At 58.6% G+C, this 25,607-nt stretch overlaps 1 protein-coding gene across 2 annotated transcripts; it reads right to left on the minus strand.

Annotated features, from left to right (window-relative positions):
- Positions 1 to 2,016: 2,016 nt before the first annotated feature.
- Positions 2,017 to 21,530, minus strand: CADM3 (cell adhesion molecule 3). Of its 2 annotated transcripts, XM_088535394.1 has the most exons (11): positions 21,393 to 21,530; positions 9,775 to 9,915; positions 9,396 to 9,548; positions 9,074 to 9,211; positions 8,666 to 8,836; positions 8,320 to 8,410; positions 7,725 to 7,894; positions 5,503 to 5,625; positions 3,711 to 3,836; positions 3,177 to 3,242; positions 2,017 to 2,609 (listed from the first exon to the last, which is right to left on the minus strand). In XM_088535394.1, the coding sequence occupies exons 1-11, from the start codon at positions 21,475 to 21,477 to the stop codon at positions 2,491 to 2,493; spliced, it is 1,383 nt and encodes a 460-aa protein (XP_088391520.1). In that variant the 5' UTR covers positions 21,478 to 21,530; the 3' UTR covers positions 2,017 to 2,490. The 2 variants fall into 2 exon arrangements, with proteins under 2 accessions (XP_088391520.1, XP_088391519.1); XM_088535393.1 differs by lacking the exons at positions 3,177 to 3,242; positions 5,503 to 5,625.
- Positions 21,531 to 25,607: the final 4,077 nt, after the last annotated feature.

Here is a 25,607-nt window from a genome sequence, read left to right on the forward strand (position 1 = left end):
CTGCTGTCTCACGGGCACAATCTCACTTTCTAACCTTAAATACCTGGGTCCCTTCCTTTTTTTGGGAAGATGGAACCAGTTCACCCCTCTCCTTTGCAGACCCTCAGTAAAACAGGGTGCTTTTTGCAATGATCTACACAATGTAGACTTATAATGAGATTAAACTGTATTTGAAAACACATCCTTACGTTTTTATTTTAAGCAAGTGCGTCTATTCAATAGTGGATGTTAAAGAGCTTCAGAGTAGCATCAGATCACACGGTCACACATGCTCAGGAGTGCAGGGAAATCGTTAACAGCGGCGACGTTTGCAGCGTTACCTCTCACAGCAACGTTAGGATCCCTTGAAATGGGCTCAAAGCTACTGCCTGGGACTCTCTGCAGACCCAGGGGGGTCTGTGCTGACCGTACGAGCCTTCCTGCATGAGAAACTCTTCCAAAAATGAGAATATTAAGAGCACGGCTGTGAGACGGCTCTGCCTGCCCTCCTCTCCTGCCTCCTCGCCTGCGTTTTGGGACACTGCACTGGGGAAAGGCTGTGTCAAGGCTCACGTCCTCCTGCAAACAGATGTAAAGGGAGCAACAAAACGGAGAAAACTACAGCTTTTCCTCACCGTGTGTGATAACAACATTGTGCACTTCTTTCTCAAGGTGTCCATGTGCTCCTGCCAGGCAGTTTAGCTGTGGGGAATCTAGTCACATCTCTACACGTGAGACAAATGCTACCACGTCATCCACTCACACCCCCAAAACCGCAGCTGTGCCAAAGCCCTTCCTTGGCCCCAGGGCCCCCTGCACCCCACTTTTGGCTTCCCAGCACCAGCCCTGTGCTTTGCAGCCCCATGTACCCTCCTTCTAGCACCTGCGAAGGCTTCCTGGCATCTTTTTGTCTCTGCCAAGTTCATGGATCTGCGCCTGCTCCCACAGATGTAGGGCTGGGGTGAGGAAAGAGGTCCCTGGGACATGTTGGAGAGGTCAGGAAAAGCTTCTGGCTTGGTCTGACCTGGAAGATAGGGTTTCTCCATAGGGCTTCTCCATAGGGAGGCCCCCACGCTGATAAGAAGCAGGACCAGCTTCCCACTGAGCCCCCCCAGAGACCCCCAGATTGTAAAGACACTAAATTAGGGTATTTAGACGGCGGCCAGGAGCAAAACAGCCTTTTCCAAAGAGGAGCTCACCGGGCCGAGGGAATGTCACCATGGTGTCCCCCTGAGCCCTGCGCTGGGGACAGATGCCACCCGGCAGCCTGGTCTGCAGCAGGATGCCCTCCTCGTCCTGGCCCGCGTGAGCTCTGCCCCTCTCCGCGTGTCCCTCCGTGGGGCCTGGGCTCCTCGGCACGGCGCCGGCCTCAGCATCACTCCCTGCTGCTTCCAAAGGGCAGGGGACCACAGCAGCTCCCGTTGCCGTCGTTCCTGGGGTTTCGGCTACCCTTTTCCGGAGGCTCCTGGGGCCCCAGAGCTGGCCCCGGCGAACGGGGCAGTCGTGACGGCCGCGGGCCCGTGAGATCCCCCGGCTCTGCCCCGTGCTCCCGGTGCAGGCGGCCTCCTGCACTGAACATCTCAATAGATGCTTCAATCGGCGTTTCCAACGTGACAATTTGCAGCCTGGGGTTTTTCCCAACCCCTGAGCTCCCCGCTCCGGCTGGGCTGGGATCGGGGAGCTGCAGGTGCCCAGCGGCTCCCAGGCTCTCCGGAGGCCTCAGCGGCTCCCACCCCGGGAGCTCCCCCCTCTTCACACATCTATCACACGAGGACAGTTCTCCTCCCGCATGGACATCGTTTGACAAGAACCACCAAGGATAAAATCAGGGCAGGGTCCCGGGGTCCCTCCGCGCTTGCCCCGAGCTGCCCCATGGGCATCCTGCTCCGGGCGGGCACAACCTGCTGTGCCAGGGCCCATGGCACCCCCCTGGCCCCAGCCCATGGAATTTGGCTTGGGGAGGCACGGAGCGGCCAAGCCTGGCAGGCAGTGACAGGGACACGGGTCCCAGCGCTGGTGACAGAGAGGCCACCCGGGTGTCCGGAGCTTCTGCCAGAGCCCGGAGCTGATTTTATCCTTGGATGCGAAAGAAACCAAAATGGAGAGAAACAAAGGGAAGAGCTACATCGACCCCAGCCCGACATCCCAACCAAGGGCCCAAAGCAAAGAGCAGCCACGAAACCAAAGCAAAGGTCCAAAGGAAGAAGGAAAGTCGCTCACTCACTGGTTGGTCTGTGCTTAGTGCGAGCGCCGGTCGCAGGGATGGAGGTGCAAGCAAGCAAACGGGGCCGGGGCTTTCGCTGTTCGTAGTAATAACGTTTTGTACAAGTTCAAGAAGAAGCATCATGTCTCAGGCCGGTCGCTCTCTGCTCTCTGTCCCGCCATCCCTCTGTCCGTCCGTCTGCCCGTCCCGGGCGTGAGAGAAAATCTGTTGGGTTGAGTTGGGTTTGTGGTCTGGTTTCCATTTGCATTGGGGTTTGTTGGCTCCATCTCTCGCCCTCTGCGCCGCCCCTAGATGAAATACTCCTTCTTGTCGTCGCCGCTGGCTTGGCCGCCCTCCGCGTTGATGATGGCCGTGTCTGCGTCCGGGGCATCGTCCGACCCCTTGGCCTCGTGGGTCAGGTAGGTACCTGAGCAGGGAGAGAGTTGGGCAGCGTCACGCGCCGTCCCGCGCGCGCGGGGCACAGCCCGGCTGCCTGCAGGGGCCCCAGTGGCAACGCTCAAGGGCTTGCTAGGAAAGGCACGTCCAGCCCGCTGCAAAAAGGGAGGCGAGAGGAGAAACATCCTGTGCATTTGCCCTGAAATGGAAAAGTCACTGGTTTCCCTGGGACGAGCCCTGCCCTGGGATTGCTCCTCAGCTGGGCTGTTCTGCAGTCAGAACTGAACCGTCCCCCAGCTCTGCAGGCAGCTGCATTTCCACCTCCTGCCCTCCCCGCTGCACCCCTGTCCCTGGTCCCCATCAGCAAACTGAAAGGTTTCTCTGCAAAACGACCGTTTGCAAAGAGAAGATTCCAGGTTCCAGGCAAAGGAAGATTCCAGAGCCACGTTCTGCTGCCTTGCAGGAGGACACGGGGGCCCTGGACACGCGGCTCCGGCTCCGGCTCCCCCGGGAGCCACGTGCCCTGTGCCCACGTGGCAGGGGCAGATGCAGGCAGCTCTTCTGGGTTCGGAGGGCAGGGAGGGGGGCTCTTACTCACACATCACCTCTGCTGGGTTTTGCCGATGTCTGGATGTGACCGTCTCCCCGTGTCTTACGCATACACCTGCTGGGCGGATGAAAAGTCCAGGGATGGGGAGGTGGAAAACGGTGGGGAAGGGAGGAAAAAGAGGAGCGCGGAGGGCTCAGGGGATGGGCAGAGAGGGGGGCGAGGGGAGGTGGGACACGCACGGCCCACGGTGCAGGACGGGGACTGATGGGATGGGCAGTCCGGGGGTTGTAGGAGAGGGAGAGCGGGAAGGGTGCCTCTGCCCGCTGGTGCCTAGTCCTGCCTGTCTCCGAGGTTCCACCAGGACATCTCCGCGACGGGACCCTGGAGGGCTCGTTTGGCCACGCTGGGTTTCTCTGGACACAGGACGGGCAGGGGCCTCCCTTGACACCTGCCCCACGCTGTCCCCTCGCCCTGGGACCATCCAGGAGCCATCCGGGGTGGCAGCAGCACCCGTGCTGCCCGCCCGCTGTGCCAAGGGGGTCTCGGCGCCGCGCTACCCCGGGGGGCTCGCCCGGGCTTTACCTTTGTGTCTGATCAGGTAGTGTCCCAGGACGATGAGGAGGCTGAGCAGGAGGAAGACGATGACGGCAACCACTCCGCCGATGACAGCATGGTACGCGCCCGAGGTTGATGGCACCGGGCTGGCATCTGCCCAAACAGCAGCGGGAGAGAAAAAACAGAGAGAGGGGGAGATGCTTATAGGCCCTGCTGTGTGTCGGAGGCTGCTGCTCATCCCAAGGATCCCTCAGGGCCACGGATGGGAATCTCGGGAGGGTCCCATCCTGCTTGGCTCTGTGCCAACACAGGATGTCTTCTGGCATCACACACGGCATCCATCAGCCTGACCCCGTTGGAGAAGAGAGTTGCAGAGGCAGAGAGCAGGGAGAAAGGCTGAGATGGGAACAGAAAAGGGATGGTGCCCATGGAGGCATCAGGAGCGGCAAGCTGAGGAGCTGTGATGAGCAAAGCCAGCCTCTCAGTGCCCTGGGATGTCTCCAAGGAGCAGCAGCAGCGACTGTGTCTGCAACCCGCAGCATCTCTGTCCCCAAGACCCTGCAGACCTGCGATCCCCACTGCTCTCCCGAGTGACTCCTCCTCAGAGCTCTCCAGTCCTGCTCTGTCCTCCGTGGAGGAGGTTTCTGCCCCAGAAGGGACCAGCTTGAGGACATGGCTCTGCCCGAGGAAGTCACGGCTGTGCCAGGCTGTCTCGCTGTTCCCCTGCATCCTGCCAGGATGAAGGTGATGGGCAGACTCGCCCGGCAATGTGCTGCCCTCAGGAGGTGACAGGAGAGCAGCCCTGCCACCATGCTACACCCTCTGCCCCTTCCCGAGGTGGAATGTGGACAGTCATCCAGCCTGCAACACAGTCCCAACCAGCTGCATCTCACAGCGGAGTCCACAGCAGGACCCGGACCGGGTGACACTTCGCGTTTGGGAAACGTGGACTGGCACCTCATGGCAATGTCCCCTCTGCAGGGACAGCGTCCTTGGACCAGGGGGAGATGAACTGCTCGGAGCCAAGCTAGGAGGCTCTGCCCGCGTTGGGAGTGCTCATCTTTGCTCCTCCTGGGGCTGCAGGGAAAAGCAGTTTCATGTTGAACTGGCTGAAGGTGTTTGGCATTTACTACAGGGCCCAAATCCTCCTTCCAGTCAGTTCTTGTTCTTCCAACTCCACTCCAGGGTTGAAATATCCAGAGAAGTATTTAGAAGACAAGATGTTTGTACAGCACAGCGTGGAAAAAAATAAAAAAAGAACAGAGAAGGCAACAGGAGAGAGGGATGACATTTCACACAGACACAGGGCATGGTTTGCAACTCGAGGACAACTGCTGCAACAACCTGCCAAACAACAGCGCTCCAGCCAAGAGCTTGGTGGTGACAAGACTACGCGGGGGACCCAGGCTATGGGCAAGTGCCCTGGGAGAAAACAGCTCCCTGCTGGGCAGGATGACGCTTCTCGTGGTGCAAGAGGGATGCAGAAGGGCCTTTCCACCCTTCACATCTCCTGGCAGGGCTCTGCATTAATAGGATGGGAACAGCAGGGTGGGAAGGGCCACTGTGCAGCCTGTGGTCTCTCTCCTTGACCTCTTCTGCCATGGGAATGCTGCCCACCACCATCCAGAAGTGCTGGCCCTGGTGGGAAGGCAGCTGCTGAGTCCTGACATGCCAAGGAGCAGCCAAACTGGATCCGACCCTGGTTTGGCAGCCGGGATGTGGGAAGGGTCTCCCTGGCCCTGGCTGGGCCTGCAGACCTTCTCCTCATGGCCTGGGGACCAGCGGGTCCATAAAGAGAGAGAAAAGGAGCTTACGGTACCTTGGACGGGAGCTGAAGTGAAGGATGAGGCGGTGGCCATGGTAGCATGAGAGATGGGCTGGGAAGGGCCTGGCGGAGGGGCTGGAGTGGAGTGAACGTGTGGGGTGGGGAGCTGGGAAAGATCTGGGGAGGACGACAAAACACAGGGACACAAATGAACCTCTCGGAGTGACAGAGCCCATGGAGGAGGCCCCAGCTCCCAGCCTGGCTCTGCCCCTGCACCGCGGAGACCCCGGGGCACGGAGCAGCCCAGGGGACACCCCGCCTGGGTGACAGGGACAACGAGCCCTGGTCTGCTGGGCACCCACCTCTCTCGGAGGCTCCTTCCACCACTTTCTCAGCCATGCTGAGCCCTGCCCTACCTGGGTATGAGGCTTGCTGCTCCCTTCCTGAGAAAACCCACCTAGAAAAGGACTCCTGTCCTTCCCCCTGCCTGTTTGAGTGGCACCCTGGTTGTCCCCTGCTCCTGAGCTCCCCCTGTGTGCGATCCCAGGGCTGGAAAGCGGCACCTGGCACAAGGTTCCACCTACACTTTCCTAGGCACATCCTTAGGACCGCTCTGTCCCTGCTCCCCCTCGCTGCAGACCAGGCTCAAAAGGGCTCGGCCAGGCAGGGCAGATGCTCCACTGACGGTGCCTGAGTGTCTCTGGGGGAAAAAGAGGTGGGATTTGAAAATGGGAAGCAGCCCCGGATGCGGAGCTCCCCTTGTCAGGTGCTGTGAGAACAACAGGGTGGAGGACAGCAGTGTTTTGGGTGCTGTTGTGCTCAGGGCTGGAGACCACAGAACAGGTACAAGGACCACAGTTCAGCCCAGCCTGGAGCTCCAGGTCCCCAGGGCCATAAGCCAGGGCTTCCTTGAGTGGAAATTCCTGCACCCAGGGGTGACAAGGGGTGGTGACGGCCCAGGAGGCCACGAGCAGCATGGGGAGACCGTGGGTGCAAGGGGGGAAGAAAGGGTGGGACATTTAAGGGTTGATTGTGGGCAAGCAGAGGGGAAAGGGGGCTCAGTGGGGCCACGTGCCTGAGTAACGAGCACTGCCATGCGCCTTCTTCACCCACAACCATGTTTCTAGGTGCAGGATGGTGGATGGGCCTGAAACAGGAGCGAGTGAAGGGGAAGGAAAAGGGAAAAGGGAATAGCTAGAGCATGTAGGAGTGTTGGAGTGGAAGCTGGGAAGTCTAAGGCTGATGGAGCCGACAGACGGACACGGCAACAGTGAACGTGGTGCTGGCAACAGCAGGGCAGACCCAGGAGCAGGCAGACGTAGGTGGCGAGGGGACAGCGAGGAGGTGGTGACACATGGGGTGACAGCGGATGCTGCTCTTTCCCACGCAAGGAGGGACGTCGAGCGTGGCCAGCTGCTCTGGGTGCCCAGGGCAGCCAGACAAGGCTGCAGCCCTGGTGGCTTGGGGACAGCCACTGCGCCCGTCTCGAGAAGCTCCGGACACGGCCGTCCAGGAGCCCTGCGGCCCTTCGGAGGGGCCACCAGGAACCCTCTTTAGCTGCACAGCGTGGAGGGAGATGGTAACGCAGAGGCTCCTTCATCCGTGAGCTGCTCAGGTCGCAGAGGCTCCAGCTCAGTCCTGCCTGTGGCCCCGTTAATCCCTGCCATTGCAACCCCTCCTACGTGCAGCAGGAGGTGACAGGGGCTGAGCTCAGTGTCCCGGCCTCAACTCCCCTTCCAGCTGCTCTCTGCCCCTCTTGGCCCTGACCAGAGCCTGGTGGGACCAGGTGTCCCCTCTCCTTATGCTGTCACATGCATGGCCAAGAGGGAAGGCCAGAGCAGCCCGAAGGGGTTGGGGCGAAGGCTGGCTCCAGGCAAAGACAAGAGCAGCAGGGATGGACGCGGCAGGAGCCGATGTGTCCAGAGGGGCTGGGGACACAGTGCTCCTAAGGGTACTGAGCACCCGGGGACGCAGTGCTCCTCGGGGTGCTGAGCACCTGGAGGAGTTGGGGACACAGTGCTCCTAAGGGTACTGAGCACCCGGAGGAGTTGGGGACGCAGTGCTCCTCGGGGTGCTGAGCACCCTGCTCGGCAGCAGGACAGGGACCCCGGCCATGCACGTGCCCCGAGTGCCCACCCTGCGTGCAAAGTTGCCGGGCGAGAGGCCGGGTCCACGTGTCCCCCCGTGGTGGGACACGGCTGGGATGGAGGTGCCGTGCCCGCTGCCAGCTCCTGGGAAGAGCCACGTGCTGCAGGGTGCCCCGCGGCCCCGCTTACCGCTGACGTCCAGGTTGTACTTGGCCACGACGCTGCCCATGGAGCTGGTGGCCTTGCAGAGATAGGTGCCGCTGTCGCTCTTGTTGAGGAAGGGGAAGAAGAGGATGTTCTCGGAGCTCTCCTGCAGCGGGGTTTCGTTGCCTTCCTTCTTCCACTCGAACCTCTCGGGGCTGTGGAGCGGGATGGGCGTGAGGCTCCCTGCCCTCCCAGAACCACGGGGCTGGTGCCCGGGGCAGTGCCACTGCCCAAGCAGCGCAGGGAAGGCACGGGAATCTTCAAGCAGGAGGAAGGGACCCACTTTAGAGATGAACCAGGCAGGATTCATTATGAGGGGACATGGGGACTTCACCTGCCTTGCACTTGGTGCCTGGTTCTGCCTGGCACTGATGCGAACCCGCAGCGCCCTGCGCCCACAATGCCCTCATCTGACCCACGTTGTCCTGGTCTCACCCCACACTGCCCTGTCCTGTCTGCACCCCCCCTGCTCTGCCAGGGCTCTGGGGACACCCAGGCGGCTGCTTTGGCTCCCTGGCACAGGGAGGCTGGGGCGGCCAGGACGCAGGGACGCGGAGCTGAAGGGAGCGGAGGGCCTTACACGGGGTTGCCCTGCCCGTCGCACTGCAGCCGGAGCTTCTCGCCTTCGCGCGGGTACTGGGGATGCGGCTCGATCTTGGCCGTTGGCATGTCTGCGTGGAGACAAGAGACACAGCTGGATGGCAGCCTGCCCCACACCGAGCAGGGGGCTGCTGGCACCCCCAAACCCCGTCCCCAGAGCATCCCCGTGTGCCGGCCCTGCTCCTGCCTGCATGGGAGCAAGCCTCTGGGATGAGGGTGAGAGGCTCTGGGGATGACACGTGACAGTGTTGCGCCCATGTCCCCCACCCCACGTGTCCCTGCCCCACCATGGTCCTGTCCCCCACCAATCCCTGCATCCCACGTACAGTGGACCTGCAGCTTCTGCGTGGTTGACCTCTCTGTGTTCTGCAGGGACTCGTGGTCCACCGTGCAGGTCACTTCAATATTGTTGTCCTCCTTGCTCACAGGGAACTCCACCTGACTGCTCACAGTGAAGGTCTTCCCGTTGGGGTCTTCTACCACCTCGATTCTTGCATCTGGGGGGACAGGAGGACCCGTTGGAGGTGATGGGGATATAGGGCACGCTGTCCTGGCAGAGCGATAGGGCCAACATGCACGTTGAGCGGGGGACATTCTGTCCCTGTCCTGTGGTTGACAGTGGCACGTGGTCCAGCACTGGGCACAGCTGCAAGCCCCGGTGCCCCGTTTGCCTCCCCGGTGCTCCTCCCTGCCCCAGCCCTCTGGCACAGAGCCCCGACCGCTTGGGCACCTACCCGGCAGCTCCTTGTTGCCCTTCCTCCATCGCAGCTGGGCCGCGGGCTTGCTGCCAGAGGTGCGGCAGGTCAGCTGGGCCGTCTTGTTTTCATCGATGGGCTGCTCGTGGCCAAAGATTTGGGGTTTCTGGGGGATCCCTGGTAGCGGAGGCAAGAAACGCAACAGCCTTTTAGCTCAGCTGTATGAGATGGTGACGCGCAGACAGGGCAAGGACGCGTTACAGGTCAGGGTGCGGAGAGGAGGCAGGGATGTGCATGAGGAGGATACCCCATGAGGGAAAAAATAGGGAGGAGGTTGGAGCAACCGCTTCTTGGGGCTTACCTAGCACGGTGACGAGGGCCTTGGCGGTCCGCACGGGCATGGTGAAGATGGAGCAGGTGTATTCCCCCTCATCGGAGAGGGCCACCTCGCTGATGCTGATGGTGAGCTCGTTTGGCGTGGACTTCTGCAGCTGGATCCTGTTATCTCGCAGGGCTGGAAGAAGGGGGGCAGCAGGGTGAGTGGTGGGGGTTCAGCACCACCAGGACCCTCCACTGGGTCATGTTTTAACCCAACAGCAGCTTAATAAGCAAGCAGCAGGAAGGTAGATCACCTTTCTGAGGCACCATGTACCCTGGTGCTCCTTCCCTCTGTTCCCACAACCCTTTGGACTCGGAATTTGTTCATCTCCCTCTTCCATCCCCAGCTCCCCTGCACGTACCTCGTTTCTCCCCGAAGTAGAGGGTCTGCTGGGCAGGGTTGGACCACTGCAGGGAGGAGTCGTCAGGGTCTTCCACCTGGCACTTGAGCACCACCGTACCGCCGGCCACCACCGTCTCGTCCGACGTCGTGGGTTGGCTCTCTGGGCACACACGGAGAGGTTAATGGGCACCCTGGGCATCACAGAGTGACAAAGGGAAGGGCCAAGAGGGGGACGGTGGCACCCCCAAAGTCCCCTGGCCAAGGAGGAATCCTGTGCTGGGATGAACAGCCTGGAAAACAGGGGCACAGGGCGAACACGAGGGGCACCGTGAGGGCACGTATGGGCCTGAGCCTGGGTTTGTGTGTGCACACACTGGACGGGCTGCAGGAACTGGACGTTCCTCCCCTCCGTGCTAGGTCCTGAGGCAGGACACCCTTGCAGCCACCTCCACCTTTGCTTCACGCAGCAGGTCGCTGTGTCCCTGCCGGCCACGGTGGCTCCAGGGTCACAGGGCTGCAACCAGAAACATCCCATGCGCCGGAGAGTAAGAGATCCCCAGACAACAAAAGCAGCTGGAAGGAGGGAAGGGGACAGCAATCTCCATGGTGGGGTCACCAACGGACTGTAGCCATGACGTGGTGCTTGTGAACACCCTCTTTCCCTTTGCTGCTCTTCAGTTTAAGCTGCACAGGGTCCTTTCAGGGAAGGTAACAACACTCATACGCATTGGGATTGCTCCATCAGGACGTGGACTATCCCAGTACAGCCGGACTGTTCTCCATAGATTACCTCGATCCCGGGGGCGATGTGCAGCTTAGGGCATCGCGTCCACAGCCCCAGGTCTGGGAGCAGTGACCTGCAGCGTGGGGTGTGACGGGAGGGCTACGATCCCCGGTGCTTGGCCCACAGTCCAGGAGCACAACAAGGTGCTCCGCGTGCTGTGCTCAACGGTCCAGGGATGACCATGACCTATGGGCTCCAAGGTATGCAGAGCCCTGACCCACTCTCCAGCATTGCCCCTCCGTTTCTCACTGCATCCAGGATTTTCTTCTTGCTCCTGCTCTTTCACGGATGGACACATCTCTTCCCACTCTCCTCATCCCCTTCCCGCACTGCATTTCCTCTGCTAACATGGCCCTATTCCCCCCGGGCTCTATGCTGGGAAGCAGCAGCCCAAGGGCAGAGAAGAGCACTGAGAGGATCAGATAACCCCACGCCTGTCCCAAGGACAGCTATTTCGGGAAGGGTGACGAGATCCAGGCTGCAATGGGGAAGAGGAGGGACACTCTCCCAGCCTGGAGGTTGCGCATCCTCCTCACTCGGCCGGGGTAAGCACCGAGCCAGCACTGCCTGCATCAACTCCACAGAAAGAGCAAGGAAAGGAGGACACTCCTCTGTGTACTTACATGCTGGAATTTCATAAACCCTTTTTTACTTCCTATCGGGCCAGCTCCATAATCTGCTGCAGTTGGAAACGGCCACAAGCGAGGCAAAGAGCTGGCCAAGTCACCTGGACGGAGCACCTAGAGATCCCACAGGGAAATCCACATTTCCTTGGCTTATTTCCCTGGGTGACACTCACTGTCTGTGCTAGTATCAAGCTGGGGGAAGGATGGAACAGGGAGCAGCCTGTTTCAGGCTGGATTTCCCCATTTCCCCCTTGGAGTGGGATCAGAGGAGGGCAGGGGCTCGAGGTCGCCTGCATTTCCAGGCCTGGACCATTTTGCTCACGTTAAGGTGAACCCAGCCTGGGAACACGCGTGAGATTCTTCCTTCCTCACATCCAAATGTGGTTTTAACAGTGAAAATCTTCACTTTGGATTAGAATATTCCCAAGGTTGAACAGTCCCTCAGCAGCCCCAGTAAACTCCCATCACTAATGGTAATATTTCATGCTCGCTATTGAATTTTGCTCCTTTCCACATGCCTGGAGTTAATGGCTGGTCCATGGACTCTGCTGTGCTCCTTCCTGCTGGGCTGAAGAGCCTCTGCTTCCTGTCTCCTTCCTTGTGGATAGACTTATTTTAATTTAGTTAATGATGCAGATGCAGCAGGTACTACCATAAGCAGGGGATTAGGTCCTTCCAAGCCCTTGTTGTCCAAACCCAGAGCACTCCAACTCGATACAATTTAGGGCAGGGTGTAAAACTCACAGGGAATAGCACAGACCCAATCTGTTAATTAACACAATTACTATCATCTGCCAGAGCCCTGGCCTCATTAAAGTACTAACACAGGGAGAGATTAAACAGAGTAAGGGGTGGTTTTCCCCAGGGCAGGGGGCTAGGGCCACGCAGGCACATGGTGACAGTGCCACCTGGGTGCTCGTGCTGCTTGACACAAGGTGAAAGGTGCCAGGGCGCAACCTTGGGGACCAGACGGGGCTGAAACGGGTCCTTCCATCCCCAGAAACCCCCCGGGGCCGCTGGCCTGTTCCCCTAATGGGACATCATGGGACACCCACCTGGAGGAGGACGAGGACCTGGACACCACAAGGCCGCTCTGTGGCAGGACGTGGCCTGGGATGGAACCCGTGTCCCCCCAGCCTGGCTGACGGTGCCATCCTCACACTGCAGAGCCATCAGAGACCCCCTTGCCAACCCCTGCCCTCACACCGCACGTTTGGACCCTCACCCAGGTACCAAAACCAGCCCAGAGACCGTAAATCCGGCCACAAAAGGCAGGGTGACAGGGGGACTACGCTCAATGCGAAGCCACCGCAGCCCTGGGCTGGCCCGTGACCCTTCCTCCTCCTCCTCCTCCTCCTCCCCGCGCTCACAGCTGTGCCGGGCAAGGGGGACGAGGTGACAGGGACCGAGCAGGGCGGCACAGCCGCGGTGGCAGCGCCCTCCGGCTCGACCTAGATACCGCGGCGCGCGCTGACAGCTTGGATGAACAGATGGGCCCGCGCGGCCGCTGCGCCCGCGGTTAATTAAAACCCGCCGGCCCTCGACAGAACGGGGCCACGGCCCCATCGGCCCCGCGCCGAGGGCTGCGGTGGCCCCCGGGCACAGCGCGAGGTCCCCAAGGCCGCGGTCCCTTCGCCGTGGCGCTACGATGGGATCCGCTTCCATCCCAGCCCTGGTTGCCCAGGGCCAGCAGGGCTGGCCACATCCAGCCTTTTATTTGAGGTAAAAATAAACGGTCACACAGAGGGCGAGCAAGCAGCAGGGTGGCAGCCACAGCCCATGTCCCCCGAGGGGACCCTCATGGAACACAGGTGACAAAGCCTCCACCAAGCAGCTCCGAGATGCTGTCACATCCCTCTAACAGCCTATTTGGCACCAAGGCCACCAAGTCCCAGCACTCCAGCCCCTGCGTCAGCCAGAGCCCCGGCTCCGGGCTGTGAAATCCCTTCTGTCCAGGCAGGAATCCCAGCCCCAAGGGAAAACATCACATACGCTCATCCCCCCTCAAAACCTTAGCAGCTCCATCCTGAGTTATTTATCACACAGTTTTCTCACCTATGGGTCTCAAAAGCTGGACAAAGCCTGGTTTTACACAACATTCAGTGACACCGGGGCAGTCACACAAGCAGGAGGCAACCCCTGACACCCAGTAACCTCCCATCACTCAGCAGAGATCCTCTCCGTCTCTTTATAACCACTTGTCATTTTACTCATTCTTCTCTATTTAGTCTAGTTTCATCATCATAAAGATCCAATTTATCTTTGTTGACACAGACGTTTTCTAAGGCAAGTTATCTTCTCTCCGAGGACTGTATTTTAATAATTCAGTCAGCAGCCATGAACTGTAAAGCTCCATTTCAAGCCGCAGGCATCCTCGCCTTGCAGTTGGGTACATGGTGTAAAACACTGGAGCAGCTCAGCCTGGAATTTTGAATTTGGTGGGCTTTGAATATGACCAAGCAGGCCCAGCCATCTGCTGTGCAAGCCTGGCCAAGAGCTGATTTGAGCACTGTGTGAATCCACAGTCTGGGACACCCAGAGCCCAACTTCCAGGCTCCAGATTTTGTCACCGGGGGAAACCTGCTCTTGTTTTAATGCATCTGCTCAACAGCCGCCTTGTTTGCCTCTTCCTTGCTGCTCTAGCCAGCATGCTCCATGCTCACAGACACGGGATGAAGCCTTCTCCTCAGGCTTGCTCATGTATCCAGCTTTAAGCATGGAAAAAAGGGGCAGGATGATCCCTAAAGGGGATGCAGTCGTGCCTGGATTGCTGCGCAGAGGCTCTCCCGCGCTCTGCAGCAGGTCTGCCCGCGCTCTGTGCGTCTCGTACCATCACCTTTGCGCTCTCCTGGCCTGTGGAAGTGCTCCAGCAGCTACACATCCCATTTCAGCCCGGACAGGGAGATCCACAGCCCCGGGGTAGATGCAAAGCTCCTCCTGCAACGCTCCGAGCGCTGCCTCTTCCTCCGGCCCTTCGGCACGGAGGTGCCTCCCGGGGCTGGAAGCCTTTCCCGAGCAACCTCCCCGAGAGGTGGCTGGCAAGGTGGGATGAACACGAGCCAGGCGAGCAGGAGCGAGGCTGGAAAGGACATGAGCAGCAGGAGGTGAAGGAAGCAGATGGCAAACCAGGCTGCAGCTTACGGCAGGTCCAGATCAAGAGGTGGTGGTGGGAGCGATGCCAGAAGCCCGGTTGATTTGGGACAGGCCCAGGAGGAGCAGGGAGCTCTGCTGAGCACAGCCCCCCGTGCCAGGGCTGAGCTGCTGTCCCCATGGGCAGGGGGTTCCTCCTCTTCTCTCAGGCTGGGCAGGAAATTCTTGGCAGCATCCAGGTGCTGGGGGAAGTTTCCCCATTTTCTTTCGAAAACTCCAAACAAGCCACTCTAGAAAGCAGTGAGTTTAACCTCGAGGTGAGGAAGGGAAACCATATTGACACAAACTCCTAGAGCAGAGCAAAAAGTCTAGAACAGGCTCCTCTAGTTCTTCTGCACAGGAGAGGCAGTGAATTCCCTGCATCAACAGTTTCCAGCAAGACAGCGACCAGGTACATCTGAGTTCAAACCAAATCCCAACTTCCTCCTCTAAGCACCAAGTTCTGCATTTTTCCCTCTAGAAGATATATACACAAACCTTTTCTGGGAAAGGGAATGGGGAAACAGTTCTTGTGATCTGCTCTAAACCCTTTCAGAGTCTTTGCCACCACATGAGCCTCTGGTCACAGCCTGCAGGACCCCATCAATTCTCTATGTTGGTCTTAAAGGCTGTGCAGCTCTGAGGGCAGCAAGGTCCTGCCCAGGGGACGCTGACCCTCAGCCAGGAGGGCTGCTCATGGAGCTGTATCCTTGCAGGATGCTGGAATATGGTCACCTCCTTGGAAAAATGCAGTGAGAGGGAAGGTAAAAGTTGCCAGCTGCATATGACACCTGAGCTGGGTTAATCACCAGAAACACCTGGTAATTAGCAATTAGCACACCTTGGGAGTACCTGCTAACCACACAGCTTCCTCAGTGCACATCTGCAGAGCCAGGAAGAGCCTCTCCTGCAGCAGCCAGCAGCTCCCTGCCCCACCAAAGCAGCTGCTCTCCCGGCAGCTCCAGGGCCAGGCAGGGGCTCCTGCAGGGAGCTGGGCCATCCCGGGCCAGAAACGGGCTGCTTGGGGGGTGCAAGGAAAGCAGGGAACCCCCCCGATGCCACGAGCGGCAGCAGCTCCCGCCGGCAGCCTCGGCGGCCGCGCAAACAGAGGCCGCCGCTGGCTGCGCCGCTCGGCCGTGTTTACACATTCCCACTGATCCCGCGGCCAATTAGCTCGGCGAAAGGCAGCAACATTGCCGGGAATCCCGGTGCAGGGAGCAGCGACCGCCTCGAGCTGGGAGGCTGCTGCAGTTCTGCAGCTGAGAGCGTTTGGCATTACCCCACGACGCCTGCAAAGAGCAAGAGGAACAAGCGGAGCTGCCCCAAAGACAGCTTGTTTTGTAAGAGACAAGTCCCTCTGGTCCCAGGCTGAACATGCCCTGATACCTTCCCTGGAGCCTCACAACACTTCTTTGCAAAGAGCTGTCACCAGGGAGCGGCTACTCGTGTCCCCAGCCAAAGAAACAGGGAAAACAGCAGTGGAGGTGCAGAGAGATGCCAGGTTAGACCCTGCTCCCAGCAAGAGGCTGCTCTGCCAGGGTACGAAGGGCTCCCTTTTCCCCTCCACGCTCTGAGCGCTGGTTCAGACCCATCCATGAGCAGACTCCAACCTCACTGCACGTCTCAAGGGCACATTTGATCTCACCACCTGCCCCGAACAGGACTGCGCATCCCGGGAAGCAATTCCCTGACGTGGATGTGCCCAACTCCAGGCCACCATGGAGCACTTGAAAGCTGTCAACAAATCATTTCAACAGGTGTTAAAGCTTCCTTCGGACTCTCCAAAAGCAGAATTCATGAAGTTGGGGAGCCCTTAGGCACCCATCCCAGTGCTCCTGTTTTCTCAAACACATAATCTTCCTTCTGTTGAGCAGGAGGTGACATTTTCATCCCCTGTTACAGTGAGGATAACAATTTGATCCTGCCCCTTTTGTACAGAGAAAAATATTCCCATGCTTTCCTCCTTCCTGGAAAAGGATCTCACGGAAACCATCTCATCTGCATTTCCCAACCTCTGGCCATGCTTGTTGCTCCCACAGAGCCTCCTGCCTTCCTTGCAACAGCCTTGAAGGTGGCCTTCAATTTGGGCACAGATTTCCAGTTGCAGCCTCATCACCAGACAGCAGTCTCGTGCTGGGCCTCACATTTGCTAAGAGACCTCCAAAAATGCCTCTTAGGCTGCTCTTGGGAAGGCTCCCCCAGCCCTGTGCCACGCCAGAGTCCTCTGCAGTTACTGCTGCCGATCCCAGCTTGTGCTTGCAGGGGTCACTCCAAATCCGAGGCTTCCTTCCCTAAGTGCAAGAAATGCCTTTATTTCCCAGCAGTAGAGAATTCAGTAGCAAAGACTCTCTCTTCCAATACAGAAGCAACAAGCAGCACCAGGCAGGGTGACACCCTTCAGCTGCCCTCCTCCAGTTTGACGGTGAACAGCTGATAACTACTTTTTTGAGCATGTTTTTTAGCTCCTACCCTAAGGCCAATCTCCACCATAACTGTTGCCAAGGAAACAAGCTCTTTGCTTTGACAGTTCTGTTTTAAGGATCTCCTGCCTGCCCAGTGAGGTGTCTTAAAAATGGTTGCTTCAGATGCCCTGGTATTTCGCTTGTTGCTTTGCAGGCATCCAAACACATGTGGGTAAAACTCTGCCCAAGCTGGCATGCAAAATTGCAGCTTCCAATTGTCTTGGGATTAAGCATCCAAGTTGTACAAGATGGTATCTGGAACTCTGGAAGGAGAGGTAGGGAAACCCTGGAAGCTCTGCCTTCTATCAGAGGAAGCAAGTGCACCAAGCACATCCCATCTCTGCTGCTGTCCCCAGCTGCCCATTCAGATCACAAATGGCAAAACTCAGTTCCCCTGCTGCAAACTATGGCTTGAAAACAGCAGCAAAAGCAGGGATCTGGAAACACCGGTGCTCCACATGAGGTTTGCCACCAGGTAGGAAGGCTGAGCTTGAAAGGGATGTTGTAAGCTGGAGAGCAGCACCTGGAGATGAAGCAGAGCACCTGAGTGTTACCTGGGGGGGAAAAAAGCAGCTATTTCCTCCAAGCTCTGTTGATGGGAGATAGGGATGACCAGGATGCCTTCAAGGTGGCTGCAAGGGGCTCGCTCCACTGCTGCTCCACAGCCCCATCCTTGTCCTTCCAGCACCAAGTAACAGAGGCTGCATCGCTTCACTGCTATAGATGCCCAGCCAAGGGCAGAGGAGATCGAATGGGACCAAATGGTCCAAGCTGGGCTGAGCCAGGTTGGATACATCTGAACCGTGAGTGTTTGGTGCTGGCACCATCACTGGGATCCTATGGAGTCACTGAAGAACCAGGGGACGAGGATGCAGCTCAATCCACCAGTGCTTGGCCCATGTGTCAAAACCATTGACTGGGTCTTCAGCAGTTGCAAGAGGAGCCTGGAGAGAAGTTCAGATGGAGACCAAGTTCAGGGCAACGGACACGATGCCAACTGCTGAGCCAGAGATCAGAGTGATTCCTGAAAGGCATCTGCAAAGCAGAACACGCTCAACAGAGGCTTTAGAGCAGGAGCCAGGGAGAACCAACCTTGTGGCATAAGGACAGAGCCCACCAAGCTCAAAGACCATCTCCAAGACCACCAAGCTGGCACTGCCTCCAAAAAAGGCAGCTCGAACACATTCACATCCTGCACCACCTCCTCTCTTGTGCTGTGTCTCATGTGAGGAGCTGGATGGTCACACAACACCCTGCACTGGGATAAAATTCAGTTAAAATCAACCTAGTGAAAACAAACAAAAACATTAGCTTTAATGCAGATTCCTCCATCTGGCCAACTGCCTGGCCGTGCCAGCACCAGGGTGACTACCCAGATGTAGCCGCCTACAGATACCCAGGCAAATCCAACACCCCTGGAGAGGCGAGAACATCAAGCAGTGGGAAGAAAAGGCAGCGTCTAGCACACGAGCAACCTCCAAGAGGGAGTTTGGGGCAAATGAGGGCTTCCTTCTATCTCCTTCCAGGGAAAGGGAGGAAAAGGCACCCAGACTTGGGAGGGAGGCATTCAAGACATGCTGTATCAGCAACAACCTGTTCTCTGGGATTTCTTCTCCCAGTGATACTCCTGAAAATCCCTTTAGCCCCCTGCACTGCAGCCCATGCCAAGACCCAAGGAATCCTCAGCAGAGAGGCCAAGTCCCTGCCCTGCTGCGCCAGCACTTCCCCTCACTGTCTGGCTACGTGACGGGGCAGCTCCGCATGACTTGATCCCCAGTATTGTTTCAAATCCGCTGTTTCTCACCGAGCCTAACGCGTGATGCCAGACAGCTGAGTGGCCACTTTCAGCACTTCCCTGGCCAGCTCCCGCCATGAGCTGCTTGCACCGGGGTGCTCCAGTCCGGCTCCGTGTTGGTTGCCACGCTCATCTCCAGGCAGCTCCTGCAGGAACAGCTCCTTTCACCCAGGCAGCTCATGGAGTCAGCCGAAATCAGGCCACGCAGGGAGGCTGCATTCGCTCTCCTCACGCCTGCAGCCCGTCGCTGCATCGGTGACATCGTGGCTTCCTCAAGCCTCGTGCTGGCACAGAAAGATTTGTAGCATATGGGGAGCCCTGATGGCATCTGTGAGAACAGGGCGCTTGCACACGGTGGCTGGGTAAAAGCAGAGCTCTACGTAGCAGCCAAAGGCAGCTGGAGGCACAAGTATTTCCCCAAGACAGAGAAGGCTCCTGCGTGGCCCAGCAAGCAGCCACGCCGAGCAGGGAGGGTTTTGGAAGGAGGAAGCCAGCTCCAATGGAAGGGGACTGAAGCCCCAAACCTCCCTGAAGGGGAGGACATCTCCCTCCAGGGACCTAGAGACAGCTCCCAGGGGGGACTTGAGCAGCCTGAGCATCTTCAGCAGGAGAGGAACCACGAGCCCAACTGCAAAGCCCAGGGTGACCAGCCCAGCTGCAGCACCAACATCCAGTCAGGCAGGCCCAACACCAGGAATCCAAGCAGGAATTTCTCCCAGGAGAAGACCAGCAGGGAAGCTCTGTTACAGCAGGAGGAACCTGGATGCAGGAGAGCCCTGAAACTGCTCAGCCTCCCTTCTCACTGCACATGGGGTGCTCCCTGCACTGCACATGGGGACAGAGCTGCACAGATGAGGTTGCTACCAAACACAGGGCAAAACAGCCCCAAGAACTCCGGGTTTGGCAGAGAGCAGCTTCCCATGGCATGAGAGCAGGGCACTGTTCAAACAAAAGGCTTACATAGCTCTGGAGAGCAGAATAACTGCGTGGAGGGAATAATCCTCGCAGCAAAGACAACCACGCAGCCCGGCCCAAGCACTCAGAAATCTGCCGACAGCAGCACAGCCCCAGCCAAGGGCACAAAGAGCAGCACAGGGCCCGAGTGCCCACACTTGCACTGCCCCAGGCAGCTCGAGCAGGTCCCACCAAGCACCGAAACGCTCCCTTTTCTTGGAAAAAAAACCACTGCTCCTGGTTGCAACTGCTCCTCTTCATCCTTGTCCCTCTGATGGGTATTGCAAAGGGTTTAAATACCCAGGCACCCACACGAGAAGCTGGCAGGGTGCAAGGGCAGCGCCTTCCACCCACCTGATGGCACAAAACACTCCGCAATGTCTTTCCAAGCCTTCTCCGGGCTCCTCCGCTTGCAAAGGCTTTTAGGAGGGACATTTGGCTGCGTGTGTCTTGCTGTGGCCAAAGGGAAGGCTGGCCCGGGGGGGAATCTTGCAGTGTCATCGTCCAGGTTGTCTCCTGCCCTGGGACTACACACAACTTCAGCTCATGCTGCCCCTCCTCACACAAACGCTTGGTGGGTCATGAAACCACCCCCTCCTGCCCTGCACGGAGCCCGTTCGGGAACGTGGCCGTGCACAGGCCGGCAGCCCGTTGCCTTCCCGTGGGATCGAGCAGCCTTGCTCACACCCAAGCAACCGTCCTTGGGGGCTCCGAGCGCCTGGAGCCGCCGGCGGCAGCAGCAAAACCCACGCTCTGCACACAGAGACGCCGCGAGGCAACAAGCAGCCCGTGACAGGGACCTTCGGCGAAGGGACGAGCCGCGGGAGGACGGCTCTCCTGCGAGCACACGGAGCCCAAGCACAGGCAGGAGGCTCCCACGTTTGTGTTTCGCAGCCTTTCGCATCCCACCCCCTCACAACAGCCCTCGGGGACCCCTCCATCAGCCTCCGTCTAAATCACGGCCACAATCCCGTGGAATAAAGAGCAGCGGGTGCCGACACGGCAGAGGCGCTGCCGGCCCGATGGGCATCGCCGGCCGCAAGCCCCAGGCGCTGCGATCCAGCAAAAAACAGGGCGCTGCCATTCGGGAGCCCCTTCCAAAACCGTATTTGCTTTGCGGCACCGGGGACAGGGTGCGGGTAAACACCCTTTGTCTGGAACGGGGCTCCGGCGCAGCGCGGCTCAGGGGGCCGATGACACCCTCAGATGCCACCAGACCGCGACAGGTCGCCGCGTCAGGCGATGGCGGTGGGGGGACAGGCTGGATTGTCCCTCCTCCCGCCCCTGGCGGAGCTGTCACAGCCCCATGGTGGAAGGGACCAGGATGGATCATCCATTTCCCGAGGGCTCCCGGCTCTGCTCCAGCCGGGAGGGGGGTGTCCTGTCCCCCCCGCCGCGATGGGATCAGACCCCGGCGCAAGGGAACCGCCCCGTCCCCATCCATGTCCCCCGGGGAGGGGACCCGCCGCCAAAACAGGCGCCGGCGGGGGTGGCTCATCCCTATGATCCCGGGCGAAGGGGGGGGATATGTCCCCGCCACGGGCAGCGCCGCGGCCCCCGACACCGCCTGTCTGGAACCTTCCGCCGCCCCGGCCCCGCCCCGGGCGGGGTGCGCGCGCGTGGGGACGGCGGCGCCCACGGGGGACACCCCGACACGCCGCGGCCACCCCCGGCGCCGCCGTGACCTTGAGCCCCCCCACACCCCGTGGGGAAGGGAAGGAGGGGGGGGGGGGTCCCGGTGCCGCCCCGAGGCGCGGCCGGGCGGAGCCGCCGGGGCGGGGCCGGGCGGCACCTGCGTGACCCACATAACGGCGCGGCCCCCCCGCCGCCCCGCTCACCGGCACCGCTGCGGGGGGCTCGCCCCCCCCATCCCGCCCTGTCACTCACCGTCACGGGAGAGGTTCGCGCTGGCGGCGCCCAGGCAGGCGAGGAGGAGCAGCAGGAGGCGGCGGCGGCGCGCGGGGGGCACCATGGCGGCGGGCGGAGGCGGCGGCACCGGTGGCGGCGCCGCTGGCCGGACTGGAGCCGGCGCTGCGGCGGCGGCGGCGGTTAAATAGAGCGCGAGGGAGAGACCATTCGCGCCGCGCCGGCGGGGGGGGGGCGGGGGGAGCCGCGCCGAGCCCGCCCCCCTCGGCCCCCGCGGAAACGCGCCCGCTCCGGCCGCGCGCCCCCCCCCGCGCCCCCCGCGCCGTGGTGCGCTCCGCGCGCGCGGCTCCCCGCGGGAGGGAGGCAGGTGGGCGCGGGGGGGGGGGAGCGCTGAGGTGACGCGCGGAGCCGCCGCCGCCGTTCGGAGCCGCCGCCGTCGCCACCGTCCCCGTTGCTGCCCGAGCCGGGCGGGGGGTCCCGGTGTGAGGGCGCGGCAGCCTCTGCCGAGGATGCGAGCGGGGCCCGGTAATGAGGGGGCCGCGGGGGCTCCCCGCCTGCTGCATCCCGCCCCCCGCCCCCCCCGCCGGCACCTGAGGCGCGGGAGGCTCCGTGTGGACACAGGTGTCACCGCAGCCGCGTCCCCAGGGCCAAGGTGTCCCCGAGAGGATGCTCCGAGCGCGGTCTTTACAAGTGGGATCGCGTTGGGCCTTGCGGGCCCCAAAGCTGTGACTGATCCGTGTTTCCCCCCCGCCAAACGGGTTGTCTCGGCGCATCCAGGGACACAGGTGTCACCCGCGCTCGCGGGGCTGCCACAGCCTGGCCGCAAATCCACAGCATCCGAATCTCGCCCTCTGCTTCCTCGGCGCTCGGAGCTGCGGCTGGGTCACGTCTGGGGAGAAATCCACGTTTCTGGCAGCCTCTGCTGCGCCTCAAAGTCAATGTTTGGCCCTTGCAATCCCAGGCATCTCCCAGGCAACTCCTTTCAGAAGATGGGAACGCCTGAGGACTCCTCTGCCTCCCTCCTGCAGCCCAGGAGGGCAAATTAACCCTAGGAGCCCTGCAGCACATGGGGAAACTCATCGCACAGGTCAGCCTAAAGTTGGGCTTTTATGCGGAGTTTTCCCACCCGCTGATGCTCTCCTGCAGCAACGCCGTGCCAGAGGCAGCTCCCTTAGTCACCGTCCCCGTGGGAAGGGGCTGTGGGAGGAACAGCTTTCTGGTGGTCAGATCTTGTTCTGCCCCCGTTTCCACGCTGTCGCCCTCGAGCCCGTGCTAGGCGCCGCTTAGCTAGGCTGAGCTTAGCGCCTACGGTAGAAGCCAGGAGATCTCCCTCGGGTTGAGAGCTGCTGTGGAAGCCTTGCAGTCCCGTGTCCTGCAAGGGACTGCCCCGCCACCGGCTCCTGGGCTTTCCACGAGGAGCAAGCTGGAACACAGGATTAAAGCACTTTCCAAGATAGCGATGCCATCTTGCATTGCTTGCAAAAAAATACCTTTTTTTTCCCCCCATTTTAAAGTGTCCAGGATGTTTTGACCCCTCTGGTCAGGATCCCCCAGTTTGAACCCCCGTATGGAAAACAAAAAAATCCCTTGGATTACCTGAATTTCACCTTTCCTAATGTCTCTCCCGACTTCGGATCAGGGTAGAACCACGTGCCTTTCCTTTGTAGTGCATCCCATAGCCGATACTGCGCTTATGGAAGCGGGAATGGAGGATGGAGCAGGACGGAGCCTTTCGAACGATCAGTGATTTTAAACGATCAGTTGGGCTTCCTAAATGGTTTCCCTTTAAATGCTCATGTTCCTGAGCCTGTTGTTGCCCCAGCGAACAGATATTATCTCCCTGGAGGCCCTGCAAGGACATGGAATCCCCAGGGAAGAGGTGGGGGAGATGGAGAAGAGGCATTTAGCGTTCCTGCAATATCCTCATCTCCCATAATTGCTCCCCTTAACCTCTGACAGCCTAACAGCCCCACGCGCTCCTGATAGATTTTTGCCATGCTCGGCACTGCTGTTTGCGTTTATGCTTTTAGTTATTTGCTCTCCAAAACCCCTTTATGCTTTGCTAATTAGCCTCATACTGATTTCTTAGTGTTTGCTTCCATTTAGTGTCACACGGCGCTGTTGGGGCCTGCCTTCCCCGTGCAAAGCTGAATGCAACAGCACTGGGGTTGCCGGTACGCGGTGTCTCGCCGACTGTTGCTTGATGAATTCACTCCCGTTTGACGTTGAAAACTCGGCCAAGAGGGGCCTTCCCGCATCCTCCTCATGCTCCGAGCGCGGCGCACGGAGACACTCTGTCCCGAAACCGTCCCGCTGCGCTGGGTGTTAGCACGAGGGTGGTTCAAGCCCCTTATTATCATCATGCGCTGCTATTTCATGCCTCTTCTAGAGCCTGTTGCCATTTTGATCTCTCCCATCAAAGACATGAGCCTGCCACTTCTCTGCAACCATCTGGGCAGGGAGATAGAGCCTTGCGTGGATGTGATTACATCTGGGCACTTCTTTGCAGCCCGCTCTAGCCGACCTGCAGAGCTTGCAGCCAGATGTTTTGGTATTTCTTTGCCTTGTGTCGCTCCTTTTATATCGAGATCAAGGTCCAGGCAGTTCTCCGAGGCTTGCATGCTGCCCAGATATTTATAATGCTTGTTCTCAACCGCTGTAGGCAATTATTGAACTTGTTAATCTTCAACCAAGCTGATTTTACAGAAATAATTCAATACAGAAATATCTTGTCCTTGATCTGCTTCTGTTTAGGCTTTGCTAGAGTTACTCCTGAGTCACTTCGCTGTGAGTCAGATCACAGTGCTGCGGTGTGTCAGGAATGAGGAGCTGATGGTCGCGCTCGGGGATCCGCACCGTCTCCCTCCGTGAAGCAGCTCTGCTCCGTGTAGGGGTCCACTTCATTTGCACTCATTTTTTGAGGTAATATTTCATTTATTGCTGGCTATAGCAAGCCTAGAGCAGCAGAGAAGACAGCGGGGAGCAAATATGAGACATCAAATGTATCAGGGTGGTGTTGTGGGTTGCAGCAAGCCCACAGCATCTCTGTTATCCCTGTAGCTCCTGGGTTTTCCCTGGAATTGGCCTTTGTTTCTGTAGCTTCTGGACCTCACACTCTTCCTTTAAGGTGCAGAGCCTAAGGATTGCTTACGTTGTACCCCGCAATATCGAGCGTTTTAAGCAGAAGCCTTCAATGTGTCTGCTGCACTGCACAGATGCCAAAACGGTGGGAGGGCTGGGCAAGTGATTTGGTAAGCTGGAACTAAATATATGCTTTAATAAGGCCAAATGTAGCATTAGCTGTTTAGGAACAAATGATGGACGGTGCTGTTCTGAGACAACAGTGACCAGCGAAGACTTAGAGGTCACTGGGGTATCAAATGGCCTATATCTACTTTAACTATTGCATTTTCTAAGAGCATTAAGGGCTTATTTAGTCATAGTACCTAAGTGTCTCAGTGAAAAACCTGCTCTGCTAACAGGTCTTTCAGTCTGGAGGACAAAAATAACCAGAGCAGGATCCAGTGGCTGGAAGCTGAAAGAGGACATGCTTGGATTTGGAATAAGTTCTTGACATATCCCAGGTGAGTGACCATTGGAATGACTTCCCCAAGCAGATTAACCTGCTCAGGTGAGTTTTTAAATTCTCCGTGATTTTTTTCCCCCCAATCTATTCTCCTTCAGGCAGGCAGGAATTCAGAGAGGTGTCACGGCTCTGCTGCACAGACTGATGGCCACCATCCAAATGGCCATTTCTAATCTGCTCTGTGAGGGCTCAGTGACATTTATTAGCTTCTGGCTTGCTGTACAGCTCCAAATCCTGCCTGATAATTTGCTCTTCATGGCCTGTGGAAGCTGCTTTTCCAAGGACTAGAAGGGCAGGTGGAGAGGGGCTTCAAATCTTCTCTGAGATCCTCCTGAAGCCTCCATTACTGCTTGAACAGAGGGTTTGGGTGAGTTTTCTGAGCTTTGGTGTAGCAAATGTTGCAAATAGCAGTGTAGGAACGTACTCTGGAGGGCTTTATTTCTGCAAAAGAATGAATTTTACCCCAATTAATGATGTATTGAGCATTAACGCACATGATGTCAAAACAATGCATTTAAATAGCTACAAATAAAACAATACAAAATGCCAATCAAAAAGAAAACGTTCTTGGAAAAGCTGGTATAAAAATTAACAGGGAAAGACAAATGTAGCAGAACTTTCTCCTTGGTAACTCAACTCTGAAAATTCAG

This window comes from Tinamus guttatus, unplaced genomic scaffold (genome assembly GCF_059628265.1).
Source record: "Tinamus guttatus ecotype Peru unplaced genomic scaffold, ASM5962826v1 Tinamus_guttatus_pri_ptg000629l, whole genome shotgun sequence".
Classification (NCBI taxonomy): Eukaryota; Metazoa; Chordata; class Aves; order Tinamiformes; family Tinamidae; genus Tinamus; species Tinamus guttatus.